This window comes from Lissotriton helveticus, chromosome 1_2 (assembly GCF_964261635.1).
Source record: "Lissotriton helveticus chromosome 1_2, aLisHel1.1, whole genome shotgun sequence".
NCBI lineage: Eukaryota > Metazoa > Chordata > Amphibia > Caudata > Salamandridae > Lissotriton > Lissotriton helveticus.
The window spans coordinates 119,690,445-119,706,543 of NC_136058.1; the positions used below are offsets into that span (position 1 = coordinate 119,690,445).

General features: G+C 44.8%; 1 protein-coding gene across 2 annotated transcripts in view; it reads right to left on the reverse strand.

Annotated features, from left to right (window-relative positions):
- FGGY (FGGY carbohydrate kinase domain containing) overlaps window positions 1–16,099 on the reverse strand; it is a 2,115,431-nt gene that overhangs the window by 1,739,216 nt on the left and 360,116 nt on the right. For both annotated transcript variants that reach the window (XM_078669875.1, XM_078669881.1), the window contains one exon: window positions 9,388–9,539. In XM_078669875.1, the coding sequence (XP_078526001.1) occupies window positions 9,388–9,539 (152 nt within the window). The remainder of the gene's footprint in view (window positions 1–9,387; window positions 9,540–16,099) is intronic.

Consider the following 16,099-nt stretch of genomic DNA (forward strand, 5'->3'; position numbering starts at 1 on the left):
CCTAAACTCCCATTTCAAATATGGAAAGCCTATACAGGCCACCATGGAGCTAGACAATACAGTGAGATACATTAAGCCCCTAATAGTGCAGTTGAAATGAGTAATGACAAAGAGACAAGATGAAAAATATGAGAAAAATATGAAGAAATATGAAAAAAGACATAGCCTAATATAGAGAAATAAGAAAGAGAGAATTTCTAGTACATTGCCAAGACAGGGTGCAATTGAGAAATGGAAAAACAATTGATGGGATAATGAATGGAGACAGGTCTAATTTGAAAGCATGAAAATGATTATCATGTACAAGAAAATATTATGAAAATGTTGGTATGATATCCATAGAAATCTGTGGCAATGCAATGTTACATTATGCTATGTCAATATTTGATCATTGTAAGATGGCTCAACTGCCAGTTGCCTATCCTGTGTACACTTGAAAGATGTAGTCTGTCTATTATGACAATAACGACAGGTGGTGGGTTTAAATAAAAACAAATCAGGTAGAAGTAATGCTGACATTGGCAAAGGCCCCAAAGGCTGATACTCCAAAATGTGAGAGTGACAGCAGAGTGAGTGACAGCAGAGTGAGTGACAGCAGAGTGAGTGACAGCAGAGTGAGAGTGACAGCAGAGTGAGTGACAGCAGAGTGAGTGACAGCAGAGAGAGTGACAGCAGAGTGAGAGTGACAGCAGAGTGAGAGTGACAGCAGAGTGAGAGTGACAGCAGAGTGAGAGTGACAGCAGAGAGAGAGTGACAGCAGAGAAAGAGTGACAGCAGAGAAAGAGTGACAGCAGAGAAAGAGTGACAGCAGAGAGAGTGACAGCAGATTGAGAGACAGCAGCGTGAGAGACAGCAGAGTGATAGTGACAGCAGAGAGAGTGACAGCAGAGAGTGACAGCCGAGAGAGTGACAGAGTGAGAGTGACGGCAGAGTGAGAGTGACAGCAGTGAGAGTGACAGCAGAGTGAGAGTGACAGCAGAGTGAGAGTGATAGCAGAGTGAGAGTGACAGCAGAGTGAGAGGGACAGCAGAGTGAGAGTGACGTGAGAGTGACAGCAGAGTGAGTGACAGAGTGAGTGACAGCAGAGTGAGAGACAGCAGAGTGAGAGTGACAGCAGAGTGAGAGTGACAGCAGAGAGAGTGACAGCAGAGTGAGAGTGACAGCAGAGTGAGAGTGACAGCAGAGTGAGTGTGACAGCACAGTGAGTGTGACACCAGAGAGAGAGTGACAGCAGAGAGAGAGTGGCAGCAGTCAGAGGGACAGCAGAGTGAGAGTGACAGCAGAGTGAGTGACAGCAGAGAGAGTGACAGCAAAGTGAGAGTGACAGCAGAGTGAGAGTGACAGCAGAGTGAAAGTGACAGCAGAGTGAGAGTGGCAGCAGAGAGAGAGTGACAGCAGAGAGAGAGTGACAGCAGAGTGAGTGACAGCAGAGTGAGTGACAGCAGAGTGAGTGACAGCAGAGTGAGTGACAGCAGAGAGAGTGACAGCAGAGTGAGAGTGACAGCAGAGAGAGAGTGACAGCAGAGTGAGAGTGACAGCAGAGCGAGTGACAGCAGAGCGAGTGACAGCAGAGAGTGACAGCAGAGAGTGACAGCAGAGAGTGACAGCAGAGAGAGTGACAGCAGAGTGAGAGTGACAGCAGAGTGACAGCTGAGTGAGAGTGACAGTAGAGTGAGTGACAGCAGAGAGAGTGACAGCAGAGTGAGAGTGACAGCAGAGTGAGAGTGACAGCAGAGAGTGACAGCCGAGAGAGTGACAGAGTGAGAGTGACAGCAGAGTGAGAGTGACAGCAGTGGGAGTGACAGCAGAGTGAGAGTGACAGCAGAGTGAGAGTAACAGCAGAGTGAGAGTAACAGCAGAGTGAGTGACAGCAGAGTGAGTGACAGCAGAGTGAGTGACAGCAGAGTGAGTGACAGCAGAGTGAGTGACAGCAGAGTGAGTGACAGCAGAGTGAGAGTGACAGCAGAGTGAGAGTGACAGCAGAGTGAGAGTGACAGCAGAGAAAGAGTGACAGCAGAGAGAGTGACAGAAGATTGAGAGACAGCAGCGTGAGAGACAGCAGAGTGAGAGTGACAGCAGAGTGAGAGTGACAGCAGAGTGAGAGTGACAGCAGAGTGAGAGTGACAGCAGAGAAAGAGTGACAGCAGAGAGAGTGACAGAAGATTGAGGGACAGCAGCGTGAGAGACAGCAGAGTGAGAGTGACAGCAGAGTGAGAGTGACAGCAGAGTGAGAGTGACAGCAGAGTGAGTGACAGCAGAGTGAGAGTGACAGCAGAGTGAGAGTGACAGCAGAGTGAGTGACAGCAGAGTGAGTGACAGCAGAGTGAGTGACAGCAGAGTGAGAGACAGCAGAGTGAGAGACAGCAGAGTGAGAGTGACCAACAGTGTGAGAGTGACAGCAGAGTGAGAGTGACAGCAGAGAGAGTGACAGCAGAGTGAGAGTGTCAGCAGAGCGAGAGTGTCAGCAGAGTGAGTGACAGAGTGAGTGACAGCAGAGTGAGATACAGCAGAGTGAGAGTGACAGCAGAGTGAGAGTGTCAGCAGAGTGAGTGACAGAGTGAGTGACAGCAGAGTGAAAGACAGCAGAGTGAGAGTGACAGCAGAGTGAGAGTGACAGCAGAGAGAGTGACAGCAGAGAGAGTGACAGCAGAGTGAGAGTGACATCAGAGTGAGGGTGACAGCAGAGTGAGTGTGACAGCACAGTGAGTGTGACACCAGAGAGAGAGTGACAGCAGAGAGAGAGTGGCAGCAGTCAGAGGGACAGCAGAGTGAGAGTGACATCAGAGTGAGAGTGACAGCAGAGTGAGTGACAGCAGAGAGAGTGACAGCAGAGAGAGTGACAGCAAAGTGAGAGTGACAGCAGAGTGAGAGTGACAGCAGAGTGAGAGTGACAGCCGAGTGAGAGGGACAGCAGAGTGAGAGTGACAGCAGAGTGAGAGTGACAGCAGAGAAAGAGTGACAGCAGAGAGAGTGACAGAAGATTGAGAGACAGCAGCGTGAGAGACAGCAGAGTGAGAGTGACAGCAGAGTGAGAGTGACAGCAGAGTGAGAGTGACAGCAGAGTGAGAGTGACAGCAGAGAAAGAGTGACAGCAGAGAGAGTGACAGAAGATTGAGAGACAGCAGCGTGAGAGACAGCAGAGTGAGAGTGACAGCAGAGTGAGAGTGACAGCAGAGTGAGTGACAGCAGAGTGAGAGTGACAGCAGAGTGAGAGTGACAGCATAGTGAGTGACAGCAGAGTGAGTGACAGCAGAGTGAGTGACAGCAGAGTGAGAGTGTCAGCAGAGTGAGAGACAGCAGAGTGAGAGTGACCAACAGTGTGAGAGTGACAGCAGAGTGAGAGTGACAGCAGAGAGAGTGACAGCAGAGTGAGAGTGTCAGCAGAGTGAGAGTGTCAGCAGAGTGAGTGACAGAGTGAGTGACAGCAGAGTGAGATACAGCAGAGTGAGAGTGACAGCAGAGTGAGAGTGACAGCAGAGTGAGAGTGTCAGCAGAGTGAGTGACAGAGTGAGTGACAGCAGAGTGAGAGTGACAGCAGAGTGAGAGTGACAGCAGAGAGAGTGACAGCAGAGAGAGTGACAGCAGAGTGAGAGTGACATCAGAGTGAGGGTGACAGCAGAGTGAGTGTGACAGCACAGTGAGTGTGACACCAGAGAGAGAGTGACAGCAGAGAGAGAGTGGCAGCAGTCAGAGGGACAGCAGAGTGAGAGTGACATCAGAGTGAGAGTGACAGCAGAGTGAGTGACAGCAGAGAGAGTGACAGCAAAGTGAGAGTGACAGCAGAGTGAGAGTGACAGCAGAGTGAGAGTGACAGCAGAGTGAGAGTGACAGCAGAGTGAGAGGGACAGCAGAGTGAGAGTGACAGCAGAGTGAGTGACAGCAGAGAGAGTGACAGCAAAGTGAGAGTGACAGCAGAGTGAGAGTGACAGCAGAGTGAGAGTGACAGCCGAGTGAGAGTGACAGCAGAGTGAGAGTGACAGCAGAGTGAGAGTGACAGCAGAGAAAGAGTGACAGCAGAGAGAGTGACAGAAGATTGAGAGACAGCAGCGTGAGAGACAGCAGAGTGAGAGTGACAGCAGAGTGAGAGTGACAGCAGAGAAAGAGTGACAGCAGAGAGAGTGACAGAAGATTGAGAGACAGCAGCGTGAGAGACAGCAGAGTGAGAGTGACAGCAGAGTGAGAGTGACAGCAGAGTGAGTGACAGCAGAGTGAGAGTGACAGCAGAGTGAGAGTGACAGCATAGTGAGTGACAGCAGAGTGAGTGACAGCAGAGTGAGTGACAGCAGAGTGAGAGTGTCAGCAGAGTGAGAGACAGCAGAGTGAGAGTGACCAACAGTGTGAGAGTGACAGCAGAGTGAGAGTGACAGCAGAGAGAGTGACAGCAGAGTGAGAGTGTCAGCAGAGTGAGAGTGTCAGCAGAGTGAGTGACAGAGTGAGTGACAGCAGAGTGAGATACAGCAGAGTGAGAGTGACAGCAGAGTGAGAGTGTCAGCAGAGTGAGTGACAGAGTGAGTGACAGCAGAGTGAAAGACAGCAGAGTGAGAGTGACAGCAGAGTGAGAGTGACAGCAGAGAGAGTGACAGCAGAGAGAGTGACAGCAGAGTGAGAGTGACATCAGAGTGAGGGTGACAGCAGAGTGAGTGTGACAGCACAGTGAGTGTGACACCAGAGAGAGAGTGACAGCAGAGAGAGAGTGGCAGCAGTCAGAGGGACAGCAGAGTGAGAGTGACATCAGAGTGAGAGTGACAGCAGAGTGAGTGACAGCAGAGAGAGTGACAGCAAAGTGAGAGTGACAGCAGAGTGAGAGTGACAGCAGAGTGAGAGTGACAGCAGAGTGAGAGTGACAGCAGAGTGAGAGGGACAGCAGAGTGAGAGTGACAGCAGAGTGAGAGTGACAGCAGAGTGAGAGTGACAACAGAGAAAGTGACAGCAGTGTGAGAGTGACAGCAGAGTGAGAGAGACTCAGCAGTGTGAGTGTTACAGAGAGAGCAGGGTATGCTTGTGCGCTTACACGGTGCACTGACACACAGGAGCTAAAACAAAGAACAGCTGAACATGTGTCTTGGAAGCTTCATGGAGGCAGCCGGCCCTCTGTGAGGGGAGCAGCAAAGAGGGGACGCCCCAACCAATCAAGCGCAACTACTCACACATGGCGGTCTCAAGGGGCGGGTAGGGGGGGCATATCCTCTAAGTGCTGGGGTCACTGTAAGACCCAGGTCTTGAGGTCCTTGACACCCTGACCCCGGGAGCTGACAGGTAGCCTGTGGAAAGCATGACCCCACCCCCAATCGAAGCACCCCAACCCCAGAGCTGACAGGGAGCCCGTAGAAAGCATGAACCCCCCAATCGAAGCACCCCAGCCCCAGAATTGACAGGGAGCCCTCCCCCCCATCGGCTTCGATGTCTAGTGCACAACGAATATGTTATAAAATGAACTGGTGTGAACTCAAAGAGAACCCGACTACATAAAAAAATCTGCTGTAAATATTTAAGCAGCGTCACGCTATATTTTACTGTAAACCACACTTGAAAAAGTTAATCTAAATAAAAGGGCTATACCATAACATAGTGTGAGGCGTTTAAAACCAGCAACAAAAGATGAGAAAGGTAAGATCGCGCCACGTGCTCCCTTACATGGAAACACAACAAGCTGAAAAGATGCGTGTTGTTAGGTCTCACACTTTCATGAACACCTTACAGAGCATCAGAGGTAGCGCCTCATTTCATGAATCAGCCTGAATATTGTATGCTGTTCAAGCCCGCACCCACCCCAAGCTAGAGGAGCAGGCTAGTGAAGTAAAAGTTCTGCAATGACATCCTTTATCTGTTGACATTGCCAAGGTTGTACGGTCAGGGTAAACAAATGATAGACCCATGCACACGTGCTTGCAGAAGCCTGGAACATCTGTGAGAACTCTAGGTTGCCATAGCAAACCTTCATCCACTTTGCATCTTCTTACAAAGAGGGATTTCTGGCTTGTTTTGTCTAGAGCATGGTATTTCATTTGTCTCAAGAATTGACGTGAAAGTAGTTTTGCTTTCATGTCTTGGTGGGAATGATGCCCGGTCCAGAGCTCTGGAGCTGTTTAGGATTCAGATATACCGTACCAAATTATCTTTGGCTGGTGTAAAAGTAGAGACCAGTGCATTCACAAGAAAATATTGTTATTCCGCGCTTTCTTTGTACATCAGGAGTGAGTGCCCTCACTCTAGCTATCTATCTATCTCCCTCACTCTATCTATCTATCGGCCTCACTCTATCTATCTATCGTCCTCACTCTATCTATCTATCACCCTCGCTCTATCTATCCATCGCCTTCGCTCTATCTATCTATCGCCCTCACTCTATCTATCTATCTATCGCCCTCACTCCATCTATCTATCGCCCTCACTCTATCTATCTATCTACCTATCTATCTATCTATCTATCTATCTATCTATCTATCTATCTATCTATCTATCTATCTATCTATCTATCTATCTATCTATCTATCTATCTATCTCCCTCACTCTATCTATCGCCCTCACTCTATCTATCGCACTCTATCACCCTCACTCTATCTATCTGTCTATCTATCTATCGCCCTCACCCTATCTGTCTATCGATCTCCCTAACTCTATATATCTGTCTATATATCTATCTATCGCCCTCACTCTATCTATCTCCCTCCCTCTATCTATCTATCTATCTATCTATCTATCTATCTATCTATCTATCTATCTATCTATCTATCTATCTATCTATCTATCTATCTATCTATCTATCTATCTATCTATCTATCTATCTATCTATCTATCAATCTATCTATCTATCAATCTATCAATCTATCTATCAATCTATCTATCAATCTATCTATCTATCTATCCATCTATTTACCGCCCTCCCTCTATCGCCCTCCCTCTATCTATCTATCGCCCTCCCTCTATCTATCTGTCGCACTCACTCACTCTATCTATCTATCTCCACAGCATCACTCAGCACCACCACAGCATCACTCAGGGGCACCACAACATCACTATGCACTACCACAGCATCACTATGCGCTACCACAGCATCACTGAACACCACGGCATCACTCGTCGCCACCACAGCATCACTCGTCGCCACCACAGCATCAATCTGTGCAACCATTCAACAACAAGTGGTTCAAATATGTTCTCTCAATGTTTTAAGCTTTATTACAAATGTCACAAAAAGATGTTAATATATCACTTCTGTTCTTGGATTTTTGTCACAATAAAATACATAATCTTCACAAAAGTTATTTACAACAGTTTAAGCTATTGTCATTATAAATTACAATAACTTTTATTTAAGTATTAATTATTAAAAAAAAATTTAAAGCCATTGTTATTTGTAATATCAATACATCTAAGTCACGTAAATACAACACATATTGCATTACAAATGCTATAGGTGTCTCATTTGAGAAAGTTAGAAATATTGGCATTGTAAATGACAAAGCTATTCATTTAGTTATTTTCAAAACCAACACATAAATAAAAAAACCGTCATTTACAATACCAATAGCTCAAACTTTCCTAATGCGAGACCTATTGCATTGCAAATGCTTGTTTGTATATTGGGACAGCCCTCACCCTCCATGATTCTGTCCTCCGCCTCTGCAGCGCACAAGGCACTACTTCAACTCCAGTTGCGGCAGGGCTCCTGCAGCTGCCCAACACCCGTCTTTGCCACTTTCAGTCTCACAGCCCAGCCATGGATGAGGGGGAGGAGGAAGAGGAAGGATCCGTGAGCCTCCCCGAGGTGCGGGTCAGAAGGGAAATAAACGAAACAATACACACATGGAAGAGTTTTCCATGGATGTCAGGTAATTTTTATTTATATTGATTGCCAAGTGCGGATTAGACACTATATTCAATTATATTTATTTTCGCCTGCTCCCCATTGTTCTTTTAATAACAAGAAGCAGGAGGCATCAGCAATGAGAACTGTAGTGCTGTTTTAATAAACAGTAATGTATACGAGAATGCCATCGCCCACAAGTAAGCGACTGGCTCCTTGCTAACCCAAAAGATATTTGGGTTCTCTTATGGTGGCCTCCTAATTGGATGTGCCCTTAAACCCTTTGAAATTCCAAAACCCTTCCACATTTGGCATATTAGGTAAGTAAGCCACAGGAGGAAAGTACATTCTTCAAAGTTGTAAAATTTTGCTTAACTTGAGAAATTGGGGGGGAAAAACAATGGTCTTCTTTGTAGCAGCTTCTGCTAAAGTTTTACATTATGCATTTCTGTAAGGTTTCACTTTTGCCTTTGCTTTTAAAATACTCTTTCTGGGGTTCCCAAAAACTTCTTGTGGGCTTTATAACCGCCAATTGCTTACTGTTGGATAACTTTGTCACTTTCATTTACTTGCTTCTTACTTCACGCCTTGTCTCCCTCTTTTTCTTGTTCTCTGACTCCAAAGTATAGCCTCTATACCATTCATTTAATTAGCTAATTTGTATCCTTCTGCTACTCACTTTTAGCACAAAATATTGGACTGAAAAATAGCACCAGTTGTAGAGCCTGGAACACATAAATCAGTGCCTCAATGGCCGTTAATAAGATGCAATGTTGTGTTTACAGTGAGGGCTATGGCTGTTTGCAACTGGGCCGGCAAAGGAATGATGGATTTAACCCAGATCTCTTGACTGGGGGTGAATGTTTTGATTTGTTCTGCATTCCGTCCATCAATTGTGGGTCTTTTGCTTTCTCGCCCTAAGTGCGGCAGGTATGCCCAGACGTGGGTCCTAGGTTCACTGTGCCACTGGAATCAAGCTATCCTGGCTGATGAGGGTTGAAACCCTGAAACCTGTCCTAGGATGCCTGTTTCCGGTCTAGGGAGGACCTGGCTTGGCAGTTTAGGCTGGAGTGTTCCCATGAGGAACAGGGTCAAGACTGATTTGCATATGGCCAGGTCTAAACTGGGGTGGCAAGGTGAGCAGAAGAATGATGGATTTAACCCAGATCTCTTGACTGGGGGTGAATGTTTTGATTTGTTCTGCATTCAGTCCATCAATTGTGTCTCTTATGTCTGTATTTTGTACATAATTGTATCGTTCCTAGAGAAGGCCAACTCCAATTAAAGAAGGACTTGCAGGAAATAATTTCTTTATCAGATCTGTCAGAAAGCAGGGGGAGCACGGTGTTCATTATTCACCATTTCTCACTCTTGTTCAGGGCCCCATGCTCATTCTGCAATACTATTATAGACTTAGCTCTCTTTAGTAATGGACAAGATATAAAACATGGCCAATTCCAACAGAGTGTCATATGCTATGTGTCTGCTAACCCAGAACCTGCAAAGAACTTTTGACAGAATTACTACATCAGATCTCATGTGTGTGTTAGATTATTCTGCTTTATTTTTTAAATACTCACTTCTTTCAACCAGAGTAGTTTAGGGGGCTGCATTTCAACAGATATCACTCCACCCACATACTTCAGAACATCATGATTGGTACTGTTGATCCGATCTGCCTGGTTCGATGCCCGGTGGTCCATCCACATGATAATGTTTCTAATATCTTCTCCTGGAAGGGAAGGTGAAAATACATTTCACAGTTTATACTGAATCTAAATAATCTTAACCTTAACAATTAATGGTAGTGAGTTAAATGCTCATCTCTGTGATGTGTAGTGATTTGCAGGCCACAAGTTCTAATCTTAGCAAGGCCAAAATGTGACTTATTTATCACTTGGACCTATTCAGTGTTATAATGTAGCTTCAGTGAGCTTAGAAATAAAAACAAAGCAAGCCTGCAGATGTAGACCCTGTGCAGAAGTTTACCATTGCAATCCATGCTACCTGAAGCAATGTGAAGAACATAACATAACACAGACATTTTTAAGGTTCAAATTCCCTCCTCCGGGGATCTTGGCACGGACAAACAGGTACTTATTGTTACCAACTCAATGGTACTTAGTTTATTGCACTTGGAAGAATGAAAGGCTGAACGGACCTGCTGGGTTTTGAACTTGTGGCCATGAAGTCAAGAATACTTTTTGTTGAGTGGCTGCACTAATCCACTGGGTCACCAAACACAACTAGAATGATTATGTAAGTGGAAGAACAGAGTACACAATAGCACACACAGTATACTTTATTTCCCAAACAATGAGTGAGATGATTCAAATGGGAGCAAACACTACTCTGAATTGGATGGCTCTCCTTCACAATAAAAATATAAACATGATAAATTATTAAATTTGATCTTTACATTGTATCCTCAGTGTGTGAGCTACAATTCCACATTTTTTCAACAGACGCTCCAGATCTACAGGGGTTAAAACTGGCAACAAAATCCCAAAAATGGATTTATGAATGGTTGGCGTTAAAATTCAAACAACTGCAACACTGGAACAATTAAGGTACTCTAGGAAAAGGCATCCTTTTGTATGATCACCCCCATTTATTTTGACTGATGCTGCTGGATTTTTGTCTCAATGACTGGGACTCTGCTAACCAGGCATGTGCTCTGACCCTTAAAACATGTTGAAATTGTGTCTACTCCTAATTGGCATATACAAATTATCTAAACATCCCTAGTATATGGTACCAAGTGTACCCATAGCTTGTAAGCTAAATGTAATTAGTGGACGGCAGCACATATTGTGCCACCAATAAAGTGGCAATGCGAAACATGACTGCAGGCCTGCCACCAGTAACTTGGCTGTGCAAGTTTAAACTGCAAATTCGACCTGTCAAAATAACCCCCTTCTGAGAGGCTTAAACCCTCCTTTTGAATATTAATAAGTCATTCATAAGTAGGTGTTAAATGCCCATAAGGCACGGTGCCGGGTATTTAAAATTCAGACATGTAAGGATTTAATGTTGAACATGTCCTTACAGTGACAATGCCCTACAAGCTATTTACACAGTAGCAGGATTAGCTGTTCCATAGGAAAGCCCTGAGATACTTTATCAAAGTTAATAAAGTTATCACCATTCATAGACGGCTTAAAATATTTATTACAAATCCAATTAATTGATAACGTTGGATTTGTAACATATATTTCATATAAGTTACTTTAAAGCGTCTAGAAACCCGTTTGCCAGATCGTCCTACTATCACCCAGGAGCTGAATGGCTCCTAGATTAGGCGTGAATTGGCTCCCAGAGCTAAGACACTGGGCTCAGGTGTGGGGAAGAATCCTGTTCCTATGACATCATGACCACCTTGGCAGTGCCCTTGAACCTAATTATCTTCAAAGGGGCCTGCCCTGTCACAAGTAGATGTAGTGCACATCTATTCCAGGCCTCTCAATTGTCCTTTTAGCCAGCCAGGCACCAATCCCAGTGGGTGAGGAGCTACTCCCAGACCTTGCTTGCTCACTTCCCTGGCCACACCTCTGGGTTGGGCACAGGAGAACCACACAGGGGAGAAAGGTTCTGCGATCAGAAAGGGAACTGTGGGATTGTTAGCAGTAGGGCAAAGAAAAAACTGCTGCAAAAGTGGGTAAGGTTACCCATAGGAACTCTTTCCCTATTGGCCAGGGAGGTGCCAGGATTCATCTACAGGCTACTGCCAGGCATAAATGTGGCGCCACAGGGCTCCCTCTTCAGAACAATACTGGACCTGTGGAAGACAGACAAAGGATTGAACCTGCTGTTGTGGTCTGTGAGGAGAAGACCAAGGGCTGAAAATCTGCTCTCACCAGTTCCCAGGACAAAGAAGTGCCCTCCACGGGTCCATTAGCTGACCTCCTGTTAAGCTACAGAGATACAAAAACTGCAATAAGCCCACTTTCCTGAAGCAGCCCAGCTGACCACTTTCAACTAGACCTACTTTGGACCCTGGCAGAGTACTGACCCCAAAATACTGTTCCTAAAGTCCTGTAACCCTTGGCTGTTGTCAGAGTGTACTCTTCCTGCCTAACCCTAAAACTTGGGGCTTAGAAACGTTTTCAAAGATTTTTGCCAGGAGAACTGACAGGAGATGGGAACCAACCTGCCTAGATGATTCACCAAGAGTGCATCGCCAGTGGGCCTGATTTTGCCGCAGCTCCCACTACAGTATTCCCCGCAGCAGCAACTTCGATTCAGTGGGCCGGATGCCGTTTGGCGGCTTTGTGGGCATGAAGTCCATACTTTTCCTGTTTGGAACTTTTTCCACCTTGCATCAATGGCTTCACCAAGACCTCGCCATTTGGCAACCTGTAGTCGACAACCCCATCTTCAGATCCAGACTGATGCATTTCTCTTCGGAGAACTCGACATTCACAGACATTTTTCAAGTCAGCAGGTAATTATTTGACTGGGATCAACCTGGTCGTTGTATCCGACCTGCGCTCCATCACAGTAAGCCTTAAAATGTATTTTGTCCTGGTCTAGTGTGACCAGTTGGGTGCAGCTGATGTGTTGTGCTTTTTGGTGCTATTTGTAGTTGAAGTTTAAAAAAATCATATCTCCGGCTCCCTTCACCAGAGTTTTATCATTTAAAGTAGCAGCCCGTCCCAACGTTGTCCGGGAGCAACAGGCTTCCCCGCCCCCCGCCCGCCCCGACATTGTCCAGCAGCCTGGCCCCCGCCCAGCCCGTCCCCCGCCTGCTCCGACCCCCGCCTGCCCCGACCACCCCGACATGGGTCCCCTTACCTCAGCCGCCGTTCCTCCCGCCTGTCCGCTGCTCGCACCACCGCTGGCATGTCCGCTGCTCCTCACGTCAGCGCTCCTCCTCCGCGCCATGTCTGCTGCTCCCTTACCTCAGCTGCCGCTCCTCCAGCCTGTCCGTTGCTCGCACCGCCGCTGGCCTGTCCGCTGCTCCTCACATCACCGCTCCTCCTCCGCGCCATGTCCGGCGCTCCTCGTCGCGCTCCTGGACACCGCTCCTCCCCGCGCTCCTGACGTGAGCACGCACGTCGCAGCCGGCGCTACTTCGGAGGGACTACTTTTTTTTTACTGTAAGTTTTTTAAATAACGTTTTTTTATTTATTTATATAGCCTATAACCATCTACACACCCTTTGACTTTTTAACTGTTTTGGTACTTCTAAATGCATTACACATTTTCTTAAGTTTCTCCCGCCGGCTCTGTCCCACAGCTACCGAGGGTTGAGCAGATTTAAATTACTGAACATTTTACTGTACCTAGCAAGAACGGTGACATTATTTCTTGTGGTGGACATCATCCACCCAAATAATAATTAATTGTCTCACAGGCACAATTTCATTACTTCAATATTTCAGAGAAACGTATAGTAGTTCAAACATGCAGTAACTCAGTGAAAAGACAAGGCTAGTATCAAAAGGCAAGTAGAGACTCACTGTAAAACTTCTACAAAGTAAGGGATCAAGGAGGTTCTCCAAGCAGCAAAGTAAGCTGTCAGAATTTAAATTAATTTTTTCAACAGAAGAGATAGAGTCCCTAAGTATATTAGAATTGAAAAGGTTACCTACAAGGTTTATGATAGAATGAGGATGCACAATTTATTGAGGTTTTTCCATCTGGTCATAAGTACATTTTTTGCTTAGAATCATATTATTAACTGGTATATTTTTGCCTAACTATAACCTCACTTTAACCTTTCTCCTCTAAGTAAATTTCTAAGGTTTTTTTTTTAATGTAAAGTAAGGTATTTTTAACCTTTAGTTTTTTCAGTGAATTAAAAATATTACTAACATAAATAAGTGTACGTAGTAGGCAATTCCCTTTGTAAGGAGGCTTGAGTATATGAAGGGAGTGAGCTCTCCATGAATAGCAGAAGAGAAAGCTCAGGCTAAGAGTAGCAAATTCTCTGCATGCTGACGGTGTGTAGTAGGGGCATGCCCATCTAATGGGGCTTACATTTCTTGAGGGAATGGGCTCTATGCACAGCCTGTGCACTGAGTGCGAGTATGAGTTTTACCATCTAATGGGGCTTAGGACCCTTGAGGGAATGGGCTCTACACACATTGTGCACACTCAGTGTTGAGTGTGCCTGGTAGGTGCTTGACCACCTCATAGCACTTGCATGTCTGGAGGGAGAGGGCTATATGCACAGTCTGCTTACTGAGCGCAGATTGTGCATAGTAGGAGTTTACCCACCTAATGAAGCTTAGGTCTCTGGAGGGACATTCAGTGCAGACTGTGTATAGTAGGGGAGTCCCATATCAATTGATATTTATACATTTTGAACCATAATTTATCTAAAACGGCTGAACAGATTGTGATGTACTGCATTTTCTTATATTACATTTGCATAGTAGTAGAAATATAATATGTCATGTTTGGAATGTTATATGTGTCATGCGCTTAGGTCATGAGGTTCTAGGAGAAGTTTTGTAAGTAAACTGGGGAAGTTATTGTCAATGCCTACTTGCTGATGGATGGGATTCTCTAAGTATTAAACCTATGAAGAGAAGAAACAGCATTCCTGTGTCCAGACTTTATGTTCAGGAATGCTTTACTGGCGTAGTCGGCAGGATACCTATTGAGGATCTCAACACAGAAGATTGGTGAGAGATTTCTTGTTTTTGAAGGAAATAAGATCTATCATCAAACAAACTTGAAAGATTATGGCATTATATTTACCAGCTTCTTAGCAGTTCTCTTTTAAAATTTATGGAGAAATTGACATTAAGCTTTTAACAAGATTCCTTGTTAAAGTATGAGAGACTCCTTTATGGATTGGAAGCTTCACCACGTGTATGGCCCTTTAGTTGTATAGTGAGGTTCTAAAGGAAAAAGTATTGATGCGGGCTCGTCCGTACTAATTTGGGAATTGATGTCATGTTTTGAAGCGTTGGTAATGCCTGTTTACCTTTGACTTTGTGACTGCACGTCATTTGAGCAAACGGCCAATAATCATAAGAGAGATTTTGCTGAGCTCATCAAATTTATTACTTAGACGCTTGGCGGCATAGTTGAAAACTAAAAAGTAAATTGTCCACATTGAAAGGTAACATAAACGTTTTGGTAGTCGTTACCTGTGGCGTGTTATTTCTTGAATTGTAATTTCTCAGCGACGGTTCTCAGTGGATTCCGAAGCTCTGACGCATCCTAGCTTCCTCGAAATACCTCATCCAGCAGCTCGTCCTCGGATGCCTTATGCGTCATCACGCAGAGTGGCAGACATCTTGGATGAGGAAGAGTTAAAGATTCTTTCACTTAGGCAGCGTGAAGGATCTTTCCAGGCAGCGTGAAGGATTCCTGCATTTTGTGAAAGATCTTTCCTGCATTTCGCAGTTTGTCTGCAAGCTGATGCACACAGCAGAATAATCTTGCATTAGGTGTTTGCCATATGCGCACAGCATTCATCACGCTGATGCGCACAGCTATGTAACTGCATTGCGTGTTTCTCTTAAGTGCACTGTATATATTATACATAACGCTGATATGCGCACAGCTCTATATTTAGTGTTATATTGAATGCGCACAGCATACATCACGCTGATGGGTGCAGCTCTTTTGTTGGTGTCATTGCTTCGAGTCAAGAATATTATTCAAACGTGCACATCAGTTATTACGTTGATGCGCACAGCTTAGTAATTGTTTATGGTATATTGAATATAACTAAGTTTCTGTGCACATAATATTCGTATTTTTGGTGCACATATCAGGGTAAATTTATTTTACAGAGTTTATTCATTGTGCTAACGTGCTGAACACTATAAAGAGGATATTAAAGTTGGTGTTGTGGAAAAGTGATTTGCTTTAAGAATTAACAAGCACAATCTGTTGTACTTAATTATGTTTTTTATATATATATATATATATATATATATATATATATATATATATATATATATATTCACTGAAAAAACCATAGGTTAGAGACCATATATAGTTAGCTGGACATTTTATTGACATAAAACCAATGAAATTCCATATATAGTTAGTTGCACTAACTATATATCGCGCACCTGCAATCCACTGCTGATGATGTCACATATTACATCATTCATGACATGGTCAGTGACATCACTGATGACATCACTGATGACATCTCAAATGACATCACTGATGACATCACTGATGACATCTCAAATGACATCACTGATGACATCATCTAGTGTCTGTGTGTTTTTGTAAAGTTTAAATATATTTTACATATTGAAGAATGAGTGGATGTATGGAAGACTGAGTGTGTGTGTGGCTGGCTGGGAGGTGTGTGAC